General features: G+C 41.3%; 1 protein-coding gene across 1 annotated transcript in view; it reads right to left on the bottom strand.

The window, feature by feature from the left end:
- Positions 1-17093, bottom strand: part of COL16A1 (collagen type XVI alpha 1 chain) — a 280075-nt gene that overhangs the window by 13425 nt on the left and 249557 nt on the right. The window contains exons 51-65 of the mRNA XM_077296052.1: positions 16577-16630; positions 15155-15208; positions 14742-14786; positions 14606-14659; positions 13043-13078; positions 12690-12752; positions 7242-7313; positions 6885-6938; positions 6150-6194; positions 5428-5472; positions 5286-5339; positions 5145-5198; positions 5012-5062; positions 4834-4923; positions 4305-4340 (exon numbers count right to left, since the gene is read on the bottom strand). Coding sequence (XP_077152167.1) covers positions 4305-4340; positions 4834-4923; positions 5012-5062; positions 5145-5198; positions 5286-5339; positions 5428-5472; positions 6150-6194; positions 6885-6938; positions 7242-7313; positions 12690-12752; positions 13043-13078; positions 14606-14659; positions 14742-14786; positions 15155-15208; positions 16577-16630 — 807 coding nt within the window. The remainder of the gene's footprint in view (positions 1-4304; positions 4341-4833; positions 4924-5011; positions 5063-5144; positions 5199-5285; positions 5340-5427; positions 5473-6149; positions 6195-6884; positions 6939-7241; positions 7314-12689; positions 12753-13042; positions 13079-14605; positions 14660-14741; positions 14787-15154; positions 15209-16576; positions 16631-17093) is intronic.

Raw genomic sequence — 17093 nt, 5'->3', positions numbered from 1 at the left:
TGGTTTCTAGGGCGGAGTCTAAATCCCGTCCCGTATGTTGTCCACCAACTTGTTTTGTCTGTAGGCAGGCTGGCCATTATGCTAACAGGTGTCCCAGGCGTCAGGGAGAACGACGGCCTCTAGTGCTATTGGAAGAGGCTCTCTAGATACATCGGATGTGTCCTCCAAATTAAGATGACACTGTCCTATGGGTCGACCTCTCACACTACAGAGGCTTGCGTGAATTCTGGGGCTGAGGGTAATTTTATGTCTTCCTCCTTCACTCAATGGCACGCAATACCCCTAGTGATGCTCTTTACTACCGCCAGTTCATTCCCCACTTTTCTACTCTGGCGGCTCCCTTGGTAGGCCTCACCAAGAAGGGAGCTAATTCTAAGCTATGGACTGAGAAGATCTCTAAGGTCTTTGCTTCCTTCAAGTCCCACTTAACTAGGGCTCCTGTGCTACATCGGCCAGATGTGGATAAGCCCTTCATCCTGGAGGTGGATGCCTCTTCCATTGGTGCAGGAGCTGTTCTATATCAGAAGGATGCTCACGGTTGGAAAACGCCCTTGCTTCTTTTTCTCTAAAACCTTCTTACCGACAGAGAGGAACTATACTATCGGGAACAGGGAGTTACTGGCCATGAGGTTGGCTTTCTCAGAGTGGAGATATCTCCTGTTGGGAGCTCGGCATCTCTTCCAGGTGTTCACGGACCATAAAATTCTGCTCTATTTGCAAATGGCCCAACGACTAAATTCTCGCCAGGCCAGGTGGTCCTTATTCTTCTCCCGATTTAATTTTACTATACATTTTCTCTCTGGGGAGAAGAATTTACGGGTTGACACCCTATCCCTTTCCGTAGTCTCTTCTGAGGAGGGGGATGAGCCATGGCTAATTGTCCTTTCGGAGAGTCTTCGAATGGTGGCTCCGGTTTTGCTCGAGCAGGTGCCTCTGGGCAAATTTTATGTACCACCTAACCTGCATCCGGAGGTCCTCTCTTGTGCTCACACTTCCAAGATTTTTAGCACCAAAAGGACTACTGAGCTTTTGGCGAGGTCATATTGGTGGCCACGGATGGCGCGTGACTTGAGGGACCACGTTCAGGCATGTGTTCTTTTTGCCAGGAATCAGCCTTCCTGTATGAGACCCGCTGGCTTGCTTAATCCCTTGCCGGTGGCAGATAGGCCTTGGGAGATGGATGGGATAAACTTAATTGTGGACTTGCCCAAGTCTCGTAACAACACTGTCATTTGGGTAGTCACCGACCATTTCTCCAAGATGGTACATCTGGTCCCCCTTCCGTTCATACAGTTGGCACGGGCATTGGCAGAGCTTTTTGTGAAGTATATCTTGTCTTCACAGGATGCATGACAAGATAGTCAGTGACTGGGGTCCCCAGTTCGCCTCTCGGTTCTGGAGAGAGCCTTGTCGGCTGCACAGCATTGAGCTCAATCTCTCTTCTGCATATAATCCCGAGATGAACGAGTTGGTGGAGAAGACCAATCAGACTCTATCACGTACTTACAACATTTTGTCGCTGCCAGGCATGATGACTGGGCATCCTTACTGCCATGGGCAGAGTTTTCCCGTTAATAATGCCGTCTCCGATTCTATAGGGCAGATGCCGTTTCTCCTTAACTACTGTCAGCATCCGCATGTTCCTGTGCCCATCTCATCTTCCAACCCTAGGGTGGTGGACTGAGCAGTGGAGGCTCATGACATCTGGGATCGCACTCAGGATGCCATTAGGGCATCTAAGGAGAGAATGAGGGTTTCCGCCGACGCATATCATCGTCCAGCTCCGGTCTTCGCCCCTGGCAATTTAGTGTGGCTCTCGGCTCGTAACATCAGACTGCGTGTGGAGTCCACTAAATTTGCTCCCCGCTATATAGATCCCTTCAAGGTCCTGGAACAGGTGAACCCTGTAGTCTATCGTCCCAGCCTTCCACCACATCTTAACATCACCGACACCATCCATGTGTCTTTGCTGAAACCCGAATATATGACCCGGTCTCCTGGGACTCCTGCTGAGAGCTCGGATACGTCATCAGATGATTTTGAAGTCAATGCCATTGTTGGGTCCAAGGTGGTAAGTGGCAAAAGATTTTTTTGGGTGGACTAGAAGGGTCATGAGCCTGAAGATAGAACCTAGGAGCCTATAGAGCACATTCATGCCCCCCAGCTTATTGCGGCTTTTGAGCGTGGCAAACATCACTGGAGATATGTTAGCAGTGGAGTAATGTTAGGTGCCTGGATTCTCCCACTGCACAGGGTAAATCCCAAGCCTTGCCTGCATCTGCAGTCTCCCATCCAGCTTTGGCCGCTGCGGGTGCTGCTGAGCATAGACGTTGGTCCAAGCGTTTTGCTCAAGCTCATGCTATTCATCTGGTTACTGCTGGCTCTTCAGCCAAGCTTATGGTAACCAGCGGTAGGAAGCAACAAGTGAACGCTCTGGAGACTAAGTACCAAAATCACCCTACTGAGCATGCTCGTGAAGTGGCGACGTCTCATTGGTGGTTGGTCGTCAGGTGCACTGGTGATGTGGAAGCTCCGGTTTTGCCCGCGTGCAAGGTCTTATCTGACTGAACATGAACTGAACATATAAAAGGGTCTCAGAGGCGCACGCGAGCATGCTAGTGTCAACCTCTTTCCATGTGTGAATGAGACATTGCAACAGTGTGGTCTTTGTCAACATGTGCTCCAGGTCAGCGGTAAGCCGTTAGAATTCCGGCACCTCCGGAGAGGAGTTTGTCTGTATGGATTCAGGGCTGGCATCTAGCCATTAGAATTCCGGCACCTCCGGAGAGGAGTTTGTCTGTATGGATTCAGGGCTGGTGTCTAGCCATTAGAATTCCAGCACCTCCGGAGAGGAGTTGGTTGAGTGCTTTTGCTGACTGTGTGACCACTGTTTGCTATTTACTCCGTTTGTGGGCTCCGATCCCCTGTGAGGTTAACAGGGATCGTATCTAGCATCATATCTACTTAGTTACTGTGTGCAAGTGACACAGCTCTATAGCAGAGCATCTATTCTGTTTCTGTGTGCGAGTGACACAGCTTCGTGCTTTGTTCCCTGAGTGACATTTAACTAAGTGCAAGCTTACAATCGCTCGCTGTGTGTTCTTCCATTACCTTGGCTGCAGGTTAACATCTCTTCACGGTGGACCCCGGGTTGCGATTGCACTATATTAGTTATTTTTATTTAGTGCAATCCGCTAACCCTAACACTTGCATTCTTGTTTTCTTTACATTTTACACAGCGTAGTAAACATCAGGATAGTAAACTCAATCATATATTTTCAGACAAAAAGCATAAAATACATAAGCAACACCAAAGAATAGTGCTTTCAAAAAATGGCTATTAAATGAATGAATTTTATTGTTAACAATCAATTAAAAATAACCACAGAGCTTCATAAAAGCATAAAATAATTAATGGGGGATAAACAAGATACAGAAGGAAGATGGTGGGTATGGCAAAAAAATGGCAAAACATAAAATGCATACAAAAGGGTGTACAATATTATATTATATAAAGTGCAAGTGCCTATGCTGATTCACATAACATATATATCTGTGCAAATAAATGTTACCAGGATACAATGAGTCTGCTCAGACCATGGAGAAAACCGGAAACCAGCATAGTATAAAGATTATGAAATTAATAAAAATATAAATAATATAGGTGTACAGGTAATAAGGTGCAATGATTTCAGGAATGCACCATGATCAGAGCAGATACAACAACTTGAAATGACAGAACATAAATGATTAAGCCCACATTATGTATGATATAGTAATAGTTACCTGTTGGAAGCTGCAAAGCAAGGACCCACCACACCCGACGCGCGTTTCGTTATGGAAAGTTTCGTCCAGTGGTCATTTATGTTCTGTCATTTCATGTTGTTCTATCTGCTATTATTGCACCATTCACCATCATCTTCCATCTACACCCCGGGAGCCCTGGGGATATACTTCACCTGTGGGAAGTTATACCATCTAGCTGCCATAACATCACCCCAGAGGACCCCATAAAGCAGCTCAGTCCCCACTGACCGAATACCACAGGTGGCATCACGAAAACAAACTGTAATCAATATCCCTTTTACATGGGCTCCCAGGGTCACGGACCGGGTCACCACCGTGACATTCTCCTGTGAATACCGGACCCGATACCCTGTACCCCACGGCCCTGGCGGGCCTCTCATTTCCATTATAAAATGTAGACATACTTGGTTATTGTATCCATGTTGATAAATGTATACATATAATTATTACCTCATTACCTGCAAATACATTGACAAAATTTTTTAGACATCACATACCTCTTTCCCTGGTGCTCCATCTGCTCCAGTTTCTCCCTAATGAAAGCAAGAAAATACTTTCAACATATTTACTTAACATTCCCTTTGTTTGTACTCTTAATGGGCAAACCCTGGTCGGGCCATTATGAACATGAATAATCAGTTTTGGGTGAGGTAATGAAAAAAACAGCAAATCCAACATCCTTGTTTTATTTATTGTACAGCTCATTCTGATTCATGTTACATTGACAGTGAGTTGACTGGCACTGTTCTCTAAGGGAAATGAACTGCAGTACTCAGCAGCAGCCCCTAAACAATGTACAGAGCTGTGGTGTTTGTACCAGATGTCAGCTGATCAGTGAGAATGAAGGGTGTCGGACCCCCCACCGATCTCACATTGATGACCAATGCCATGGATACGATAACTCAATAACATGTTAATGCAGAACAACCACTTTACATTTTTACATATCAGATTTCTAATTGCAGATTCACAACTGACATTGCTCACAAATTGATGGATGGTCTTTGTAATCACTGTGATACTTACAACAGGGCCAGGATGTCCTGGGGCTCCTGGTTCCCCAGGAAGACCCATCAAACCTCTTTCACCGGAGGGTCCTCGTTCTCCCTTCATTCCCTAGAATGTGAAAAGTAAATAAAATATTGATTAATTATTTTCATATTTTTGCATATTCTCTAATGATAAGACTATTTTAAGACCTTACCAGCCCTGGAGGTCCTGGGCTGCCTGGTTGCCCTGGGCTTCCTGCACTTCCCTAAAATTAAGGTTACAAATACTTTGCAATGTGGACATCAGAAGTGCGTGTATCACGTTACAAATTATACTTGTGCACTTACTAGATGACCTGGAGGACCTGGACGTCCTTGTGGACCCATTGGACCAGGATCACCCTAAACAGAAATGTTGTTTGTAGCCTTTATCACAAACATAGATCATCTACAGCTGTAGGAAAATAATAACTGAAGCTGTGAGCTTGCCTCTGCTCCCGGCCTTCCTGGACTTCCTTGAGGTCCGGCAGGCCCACAATCTCCCTAAGACAAAGATTAAGAAATGAGAATTTAGCATTCATTATTGTGTTACTAGGTGAGAAAGTTGGTCAATAGTGGTAAATGATTGTACCTTTGCTCCTGGCAGGCCCATGTGACCTGTTTTTCCTTTGAATCCCTAGAATAAAAATATTATGAATTCATTTTATCAAACATCTCATCTTTAATGCATAATCCTATACAAACATCCCAAACCAATAGTAAAATAACTTTAAAATGTAATTAATATTTCCATCAACTAATCTTACAGATTGCATTTAATTGTGTTGGAATTCTCAAAATTTGTGTCTAAAACTGCACAAAATGATAAATTATAAAATTAAATTTATAACTAAATTATAAATTACAATCAGTATAGGTATGCTCAAATGGCAGATATTAACAAGGATTTCTTTGCGTTTCTAAGACAAAATACACATAAAATCTGCCAACACAACATGGACTATTGTTTTCGTGGAAAAATGTAATTGCCATTCATAAGGCCAAGGAATTTTTGTCTCTAGATATGAAATTCAAGTACCCTTCAAAAAAGTGGCATACCAGTTATTAAGTAGTTTCCGACTAGAACTAAGGTAGCAAACTGCAGGCTACTGCATGTGGCTGATCTACTTGTGGCTCCACGGCAGCACCAACCGCCAATTCAGAGCAGAAATGTAAGTTTCTGCCTCAAAATTTTGCTGAGGACACATATGCCTTGAATTTATGGAACACAACGTTTATGTAAACAAAGTAAGTACAAGTAAGTAGATGAAGTCACCACAGCAATGTTTAATGAATACCAATGCTTTAACTCACTGGAAGGCCCTTAATTCCAGGAGGACCTGGAGGACCTGGTACTCCCTGTGAACAGAAGACAAGAAAAAATAGTAGTTATCAATGGTTTCAGGCCAGAGTGTGCATACAAATCAATTAAAAGATGCCATATCTTCCCATTTTTGTAATACAGCACCTCAGACACTGAGTAGCTTATAATAATGCAGGGCAATGAAAACTAAAGTTACTTCATCCACTGTAATGGAGTAGACATATGAGAAATACTCTTTGAGAGGACCGCCTTCTCATCAAGACCAGATATTATGTGACATATTTATTTTCCAACAAATATTATACATATTGACTATCTTCCTTGAGAAGACTATACCCCTGGAAGACCACTTTTCAATGCAATTTTTGGTGGCCATCTAAAAAAGTTTTCACTAAAATGGAATAATATAAATTAAAATAAAAAAAATGCAAAATGTCAGGCTTGCCATAAAATAAAAAGATGTCTGCATGTAACAACCATACATAAGTATTTGGTTATTAAATATATACATACATTTAGCATGCAAGCCAACTGGCTTTCTACCGAATATATTGAACCTGACAACTTTCAATTTAACAAGTGTCCAAACATCAGTCATGTTGAACTTTAGGGATGAGGAAATGTTGGAAAAAAACACCACTTCACAAACCAAGACATAGTGTCTCATCCGTAAGTATCAGTCATGCAATTCTATTTACAACCAAACATCTGACTCTAGTACATACCGTTGCACCAGGTTTCCCATCTTTTCCATCTAGACCTTCAATTCCAGGAGGTCCCTAAATAAATTGTTACAGAATTAGAGTAATGCTATTCTAGTACATCACATGTTAAAGTGGCTCCCCATGACAGTCATATGCCATTAATGTCTAATGGATGAGGGCCCCACTTCTGGGATTATCACCTATCTAAAAATGTGGGTCCCCCTGAGCCCCCATTTTGACTGGTGCTCCAACTGCAGTGACAAGAAAGCTGGTCACACATGCGCATCTCTCTCCATTTAGTGATAAGAGTTGCAAATACAGCTGAGCAATTGCTACTAGATAGGCCTTTACATTTTCTAAAAAGGAACCTGAAATTACCTGTATTCCAGGAGGCCCTGGAGGACCAGATGGACCACTTAGTCCTTGAGAACCGCGTTGTCCCTCTGCACCCTGCACACAGACAAGAGAATAGGAAACACAATGATGCCATGAGTTTGAGAATTCAAATATAAAATCCGAACACATCAGTAAAGAGGCTGCACTACTTTCTCATATGACATAATTTGTTTACCCATCTTCTTTGTTTATCCATCTTCTATCTTTATGGGTCATTTTATTTTCATCTGTCTGCATTCATTGCGTACTCAATAGTTTTTTTAAAAGGGTTGCCTCCCCCACCTAAGAGTCTTTGGCTAAGGCACCTGAAGACCCACCTCTTCCAACAAACCTACAACCTGCTGTGATCCCCAGTCTACTGAACCACCGCATGACCTGCTCTACCCTCTCCTAGTGTATGCTCACCCATCCCCTGCAGACTGTGAGCCCTCGCGGGCAGGGTCCTCTCTCCTCCTGTACTTGTGTGTGCCTTGTTTTACTCATGTTTATTGTACTTGTCTATATTTGCCCCGTTTACATGTAAAGCGCCATGCAATAGATGGCGCTATAAAAATGTATTATAATAATAATAATATCTTTTTTGCTGATTATGTATACCCAAATATCATGGAGACATGTTTATTTTTGATCCAAGATTGAAAGCAGAATTACCAATACAAGCCTATGGGAAAAATCGCTAACATCGCACATTGCCATCAATGTGCAATCTGTTTGCTGTTCATTTTTAATGTTTCAATGTATGGGGGATTTATTTTTTCAAACAAGAAAATCACTAAAGAAACACTGGTGGTAAATACTTAAAAACCCTGACCAAACACTGATGAAAATTAGATCCAAAACACTGATGGACAACGATCAGTGTTTGTGCAAATGAAAAACATCACGGATGTCTGAAGGTGGCCTTATACTTTGATAAGCTGCATTTTCAATCAAGATCAGGGATCTCAAACATACGGTCCACAGTACAGATGCAGCCCCTACAGTTACATTACGTCATACGTGGGGTACCAAAGACCAAAGGTAACTATTACTAAGCCTGAGGAAGAAGGTGGCCTCCCGATGTCAGCGTGTGTTTCAGCTGGATGTGCATCCTCAGAAGCACATTCAGCTAAAATGTATTATGGCCCAGAGAGCCACTGGTTCTATACATCGCAATACATGCCATCTGTTTGATGTTCCTGTTAACAAATATTCTTATCATATAACAATATTGGATGCTATACAACTATTACTAACAGTTGTGTGAAAAAGTGTTGCAGATCACCAAACAAATTTAAATCTTAGACAAAGATAACACAAAATGCAGTTTTTAAATGAAGGTCTTTATTATTCAGGGAAAAAGAGAACCAAACCTACAGGGCTCTGTGTGAAAAAGTGTTTTCCCCCTAAACCTAATAACTGATTGGGCCACCCTTAGCAACAACATCTGCAATCAAGAGCTTGCGATAACTGGCAATGAGTCTTTTACAACGCTCTAGAGGAATTTTGTCCCACTCATCTTTGCAGAATTGTTGTAATTCAGCCACATTGGAGGGTTTCAGAGAATGAACCACCTTTTTTATGGTCATGCTATAGCATCTCAATCAGATTAAGGTCAGGACTTTGACTAGCCCATTCCAAAGTCTTATTTTTTTTTCATAAGCCAATGAGAGATGGACTTGCTGGTGTATTTTGGATAATTGTCCTGCTGCATTACCAAAGTGGACTTCAGCTTGAGGTCACAAACAGATAGCCGGACATTCTCCTTCAGAATTTTTTGATAGACAGCAGAATTCATAGTTCCATTTACCATAGCAAGTCTTCCGAGTGCTGAAGCAGCAAAATAGCCCCACATCATCATATAACCACCAGCCTATTTTACTGTTGGTATGATGTTCCTTTTCTGAAGTGCTGTGTTACTTCTACACTAGGTGCAATGGGACATACACCTTCCAAAAAGTTCAACTTTTGTCTTATCAGTCCACAGAGTATTCTCCAAAAGTCTTGGGGATCATCAAGATGTTTTCTGGCAAAACTGAGATGAGCCTTTATGTCCTTATTTCTCAGCAGTGGTTTCGTCTTGGAACTCTGCCATGCTGGTCATTTTTAACCAGCCTCTTTCTTATGGTGAAGTCATGAACACTGACCTTAGTTGAGGCAAGTAAGGCCTGCAGTTCTTTGGATGTTGTTGTGGAGTCTTTTGTGACCTCTTGGATGAGTCGTCGCTGTGCTCTTGGGGTAAATTTGGTTGACTGGCCACTCCTGGGAAGGTTCAACCACTGTTCCATGTTTTTGCCATTTGTGGATAATGGCTGTCACTGTGGTTCACTGGAGTCGCAAAGCTTTAGAAATGGCTTTAAAATGTTTTACAGACTGATAGATATCAATTACTTTGTATCTCATTTGTTCCAGAATTTCTTTGGATCGTGGCATGATTTCTAGCATTTGAGGATCTTTTAGTCTACTTCACTTTGTTGGGCAGGTCCTATTTAAGTGATTTCTTGATTGAGAACAGGTGTGGAAGTAATCAGGCCTGGGTGTGGCTAGGGAATTTTAACTCAGCTTCCCATAGATGTGATAAACCACAGTTATTTTATTTTTTTCACAAGGGGTCCTGTATGTTTGGATTTCGGTTTCCCTTAATAATAAATACTTTAAGTTAAAAACTACATTTTGTCTTTACTTGTGTTATCTTTGTCTAATATTTAAATATGTTTGATGATTTGAAACATTTAAGTGTGACAAACATGCAAAAGAATAGGAAATCAGGAAGGGGGCAAACACTTTCACACAACTGTATGTATTGTTGCTTCTATACTGCCAACGTACTCAGCAGCAATGTACAGAGACTATTACCAGATCTGTGTGCCATAGACCACCATTTTTTGCAATTACCAAGTTTACATTTTAGTAAAATGCAGGCTGTCATTTCCTACACAGCGCCGGGGTCCTTGGGTTCAAATCCTAACAATCCTTCCTTCGACATACTGTGGGCATCATTGGACGATTGATGTAAAGAAGTGTATGGTACTCGGCATGTCAGTAAAAAAATACACATCGCGATTATAGCCGCTTTTCACTAGTACTAGCCTTTCTTCTCTGTACAGCAATCCATGTCTGACAAAGGTCCACATTTTTGGACATTACCACTTTACCTTTTAGATTTCCTTATAACAAAATTTGCACATATATTTGATTAAGAAGCATATATAAAGGTATTCGGTACTCCAATAGAAAAATATGGAGTACCGAATACCTTTATATATGCTTCTTAATTAGGGCTGGCATTAGCAGCAGCCAGACCAAGCAGCTGCCTAGGGCCCCCGCTCCCCCAGGGGCCCCCAGCTAGTGACACATCACCCAGCTGCTATGGTGCCCGTGAGGCAGGGGGGCCCGCCTGCCGCCAGCACCGACTCCCCCCGCCACCGCTGCATTGAACTATACTGGCGTCATAGACACCAGTACAGTTCAAAGCAATGTTGGAGGAAAGAGTGTCAACTCACGCTCCCTCTCCCATCATTCCCCTCTGCCTCTGATACTGTGGCCGCGCACCCACTGTGTGCCGGGTCCGGGCAGCGCAGCCGCTGAAAGTGGAGCCGGGAGCAGCATGGGGCACGAGGAGAGGTGAGGATTGTGTTTTTTTATATATCCGTGAGTAATGGACTGTGGCGCTATTGGGGGGGGTGATGCTACATTATATTCTATGAGGGAGGGCTGTATTATAAACTATGGGGGCGCACTACTTTATATTCTATGAATAAGCAAAATCACGACTTTAATCAGCATAGCTACCAACTACAGAGGTATTACTACAGGTAGAAAGGAGAATAAATATCCTCTGATAACGATATTGGATATAGCATACGGACTAGTCGCTGATAAACAAGAGGACAGAAGCGGAAATGGGTCAAAAAAAACCAAAATAACGATCATGAAGTCCACAACTTATAATAAAACAGGTGAGGACACAGCGCCACATTAAGTACACACCACCGCATAAACGCAAGGCTACTTTGTATTCTATGGAGGGGCTACATTATACTATGTAAGGGGGCTGCATTATATTCTATGGAGTGCCTGCATTATATTCTGTGGGGGGCTGCATAATACTCTATGAGGGGGCTACCATATATTCTATGGAGGGGCTGCCTTATTCTATATGAGGTGGGCTCCATTATATTCTGCCGGGGGTTTACATTATATTGTATGACGGGGCTGCATTATACTCTGGGGTGGTTGCATTATACTCTGTAGGGTGGCTGCATTATGCTCTATAGGGTGGCTGCATTATACTAAAATTGGGCTGCATTATACTATATCGAGGACTATGGGGAATGCATTATACTATATGAAGAACTATCGGGTGCATTATACTATGGGAAGTGAATTGTACTACATGGATGACTATGGCGGTGCATTATACTATATGGAGTACTACAAGGAGTGTATTATACTATATGGGGGACTGAGTAGTGTATTACACTATATGGAGGACTGAGTGTATTGTAATATATGGAGGGCTATGAGGAGTGTATTATACTATATGGAGGACTGGGGAGTGTATTATAGTATATGGAGGACTGAGGAGTGTATTATACTATATGGAGGACTGAGGAGTGTATTTTAATATTTGGAGGACTATGAGGAGTGTATTATACTATATGGAGGACTGAGTGGTGTATTATACTGTATGGAGGACTATGGGAAGTGTATAATACTATATGGAGGACTGAGGAGTGTATTTTAATATATAGAGGACTATAGGGAGTGTATTATACTATATGGAGGACTATGGGGAGTGTATTATACTATATGGAGGACTATGGGGCACATTATAATATATGGAGGACTATGGGTGTATTATACTAAACAAGCAAAATGCTGCCTATTCATCGAGTGATTGGATTGTTTATGCGGGAACAGAAATCAATGTTCTCAGCAGCACATCACCGGTGTAAACTGTAGATGTGCTGCTGATAACATGATACTGTATGGGGACAGATTGATCTAATAGTGATTGTTCTGTCCCCATCATTCTTTCTCAGATGGTGTAAAGAGGCTGGGAAACAAGCAAATGGCTTCAATATTGTCGATCACACTCGTTTAGCGGCCTGAACTCAGCGCATGTAAATACAACAGAAATGCTTCTGTGTGATGTGCAATATGTTAGCATTTGAGGCCCCATTTTAAACTTTCGCCTTGGGCCCCATTTTGCCTAAAACCGGCCCTGCTCTTAATAGCAGGTAACCCTTCTCACGCAGCCACCCATCTTGAAGGAATTCTGTATACCCATAACATAAATGATGCCTGTAAAACACTGTGGCATTATTGGTGCTATACAAGCCAGAAAAATAATAAATAAATATAGAGCAAAATAAGTGTTATCAGCTATGTCATTAGATATACTACAAAATCTTATTGGCAAATGGTTCCTATTGGGACAAAACTTACCTTCTCAGCAGGAGGTCCAGGTGGTCCTGTTGGGCCCAATTTTCCTGGAAATCCAGGGGGTCCCTGAAATTAGACTTGTGTCATAATTTAATATGTCACATTCACACAAGCCCATACTTCTATTGTACCCAAATTTTGCCTGGCTGCCCAGTCAGACAAATGATATACTGCAGATCAAATAGTTTTATCAAATAATAAGAAGCAAATGAAATAATGTATATATGCAATATTTCACTGGGCAATGTTTTTCCATCATAAGTTCTTGTAAATGGGTACCCAAATCTACTGTTCACTGTATATTCTAACAATTATAAAAAATAATAATTACAAACCCTTTATCCTTTGTTACTTACCTGAAGCCCAGGGAGTCCAGGTGGACCTGGAAAACCCTGTGGTTAGAAACAAAAAGAAAAATTGCAGTACATTGTATGGTAAATGCCTAAACATAATGCTCATACTTTACTTATTCATACATTATATTTAGGGTATGTTCCAAGACTTTTGAGTTAATCCTTGCACTCTACCATTCACAAAACTCGGTGTACATGTTATCAATACTTATGTAGAATATCTAATAAGAATCCATATTGGATTTATGTTTATCAGTGATGAAATCGTGTGGTTGGCAGCTTAGTAAAGTCAAACGTGAAGGCAGTTGTAATGCTGCAGATACTCATGCAAATGTGTAACTATGTTCTATAAGCTTAGCCAAAGATATTAGTGGGTTCACCACAATTGAAAAAGTTTATGCTACGGGACTATAACCCTTTAGGTCATGATCAGGGGCGTAACGATTGTGGTCACAGAGGGTGCACCTGCAACAGTGCCAGTGCTGTAGGGGGGCCCACTGATACCAATTTCACCTGGATATGCATCCTTGGACACACATTAAGGTGAAATGTATTGTGGTGCAGAAACAAGCCAATCAGAGGCCAGCAGCAGGCGCCAGCTTGCCAGTGATGCCTGGCGTATGGCAGTGATGTTATGCACTACCCGTACCAGCATTCTGTAGTCAGGTGTAGACTACAGAAGAGGACGTTGCGCGGCGTGGAAGCAGAGGAAAGTGAGTAAAATTATTTATTTCTTTTTAAAATGTGCTGGAGAAGAACGGAAAGGGGCTCAAGATGGGGGACATTATACCAGAATGTGGACAGCATACCAGGATGAGGACAATTATACCAGAATGGGGACAATATACCAGGAAGGGGCCCAGGATGGGGGGAAAATGTTATAGCATGGGGCCCAGGATGGTGGAGATTATTACAGGAAGATGCCAGGACAAAAGACATTATTACATAGGGAGAGAACACGTATGTCTTTATAGGATCTAGAACGCTACAAGGGCCCATACATGTGACCAACATGCAGGTGGGGGCTCCGATCCAAATTTTGCACAGGGGCCCATTGGACTCTAGCTACACAAGTGGTCATCATCTAATTACAAAGTACACTGACCTACAGTGAAATAGAAGTGATCCGTCATCATGGCTATTTAGTATGCTAAGAGACAATGATAACTGATCATGATGATGATTATTGAGAAAAAAGCACAATTTGATAAGCATATTAATAGAAAACAAGAAAATAAGTTAAGATTAAGATATATTTTGCTACTGAAATATCAAACGTATAATACTGACTTAAATCGGACTTCAATTGGAGAAAAGATGATTATGGCTACATAGTAAATGAGCTAAATAAAAAAAATAACTTTTTTTTTAAGTGATTAAGGTCTGCATATTAGGTACATTGCATAACATGAGACCTGAACATTTCCAAATTTATGTTTATCTTGGCACAAATAGTGCACTGCAAGTGTACAGAAAAGGTGTCAGACTCTACAATGACTTCTGAGTCTTTTAATGAAAAATAAGGGGTGGAGTGGTACACCTTCATTCAATGTAACAGCTACTCACCTGATCACCTTTCTCTCCTAAGCTTCCTGAGGCTCCTCTTTCTCCTCTTGGTCCCTGAAAAAGTAGATTGCAACTATGTCACATATCTGATAATTATAAGCAAGCACATGAAATAAAAGTTGGAATAGGCTCTTACCGCCGGTCCGGAAGGGCCAGTAATGCCAGGAATTCCAGGAGGACCCTTATGGTTTTAAAAAAGGAGATAATTGTAAATATGGAATATTTCTCAACATTCTGTAAAAAATAATCATAAAAGATTAATACACACTGACTAAGAAAACAGGTAAAAGTAGTTAAATGAGATGTTCGGGTACAGTGTTTGATTTAGATTAGTCATAAAGCTTCTTATAAAAAAAAAAGGCCATTTCGGATTTTTTTTTTACTTGGGTTAATTATGTAGAGATGTAGTTCAATATATGTCTAGATTTCTTTTTCATCAATATGTACAGTATAATGTGTTAAATGAACCTTATAAATATAAATTTTAGAAAGATCTCGTCCATAAATATGAACAAATCAGTCCAGAAACATCATAATATGTGGACTTACTGACTCTCCTTTTTCTCCTGATGGTCCAGTGTATCCTCGTTCCCCTTTACTACCCTGACAAGTAAAAAGTTCAGTGCATTTAGCATTACAACATTCCAAATAAAGTATCACATGAGAATATTTTCACGCTTTGTTGAACTATTATGTTAAGCAAAATCTAACCCTATGATTTAGATATGAATGTGAGCATGTTAGAACACAGTGATGACTTGTGGCCTGGGTGGGTCTTTAGATGCAGGTAACTTAAGGATTCTCATGAATCTTTTCCGCCCTCATTTTGGTTATGCCTGCCAGACATTATTTGATTCAACAGGGAGGACATGAGAGAAAAGGGAGAACCTATCTCTATAGGAAGTGGAATTTAATTATAACATTCTAAATTAATACTCTACTGCCCAAACTGTAAATTAATAGAACATTATACAGAATGTAATAATGGCTAAAAGTATAGATAGATTTAAACTACTGGAATTATTGGTTTATGCTGCTTGGCTTTTGTCTTTCTTTGTATTAAGTAGGGTTTTGTAATTCTAAACTAATTAACAGTAGTCCATCAAAGTAATTCTCACCTACAACCAACCATGTATGTTATATGACTATAGCAGCAAGAAGACTTTTAGAACAAATTGTGTCTAAACTTCATATGATTAAAGCTACTTTACCCCATAGGGCACTTTATTAGCCTACTGTGCTCACTTATAATCAGAAGAGTTCAAATGAATGGGCAAAGCATTGATATCAAATATCTTAATATATACTTACCTTGTAATGTCTTCACATCCTGTTCCGTCCAGACGTGTCCAGATCCCAGAATTCCAAGTGGCAGAAGTTCACCAACCTCCATATTGGACACCCAAGTGAGGGGTGTCTCAATATGGAAACTGCTGGTGGTACCAGCCTCTAGCGTGGTACCACCTGCGGAACACTGTCGCACCACACACACTGTATACACCGTATGCACCACACACACAAACACACGGTATATGCCGTATGTATCACGCACACACACTGTATACACCGTACACACCACACACTGTATACGCCATATGCAGCCTCTTGCACGGTACTACCAGCGGAACACCATCGCAAACACGCAGCTGTCGGGATCAGCCGAATGATTCACTGACCGCTGCCATCTTTGTTCAGGAGGAGCGCATAGCACATGGGGTAGACAGGTCAAAGAAGAGAGCACAGACAGTAGAAGACAGCACATGGGAAAAGAGAGGGTGGATAGGTGGGTGAGCACATGGAGGGAAGAGATTCTCAACGCTGCAAAGCCTGCCCCATTCGTGACATTACTGCCCTCCCGATGCGATAGCATCGGGTCTCCATCTAGCTACAAATATATATGTAAGGCCAAATGCTGATGTTTTACAGGCTTACAGGTTAGTTATGTTTTTCTGCTGTAAAATATCTACTTACAGGAAGTCCCGGGGCACCCAACGTTCCAGGGTATCCAGGAAGACCAGGGGATCCCTAAAACAAAAAATATATACATGTGTTTGAGCGTGTCTTGAAAAACAGTTTTATCTTGATTGTCAAGATTACAAAAGCTGATGCTGATACACTGGTTGACACAGACAGAAAAGCATATTCTGATAAATAAAGGAAAGAATACCGTTACTTTGAGGAACCTTGATCACAAACAGGAAGGCGTCCAAAAATGTGTTGTTTTTTTAAAAAAAAAATCTAAAGTGAAGACAATTTTTTCACTTCCAGAACTGTTGCTTACACCAGCATCAAATGGATCAAGTTGACATTTCAGGTGACCAGAATTAGTAAAATTCCATTCAGCTTCATAGTGACTTAAATGGATTATAATAAATGTTAGCATTTTTTGGCTTATTATCAGCATAATCTGAATTAATGATGCCAGTATAGTACTATTTTGCAAGTAAAAATAAAATGCACATAAAATTAAGTATTTCAGTGTTTGCAG

Source organism: Ranitomeya variabilis, chromosome 3 (genome assembly GCF_051348905.1).
Source record: "Ranitomeya variabilis isolate aRanVar5 chromosome 3, aRanVar5.hap1, whole genome shotgun sequence".
Lineage (NCBI taxonomy): Eukaryota > Metazoa > Chordata > Amphibia > Anura > Dendrobatidae > Ranitomeya > Ranitomeya variabilis.
Note: the sequence above shows the minus strand (reverse complement) of the source record. Positions and strands in the feature narration are given on the sequence as shown.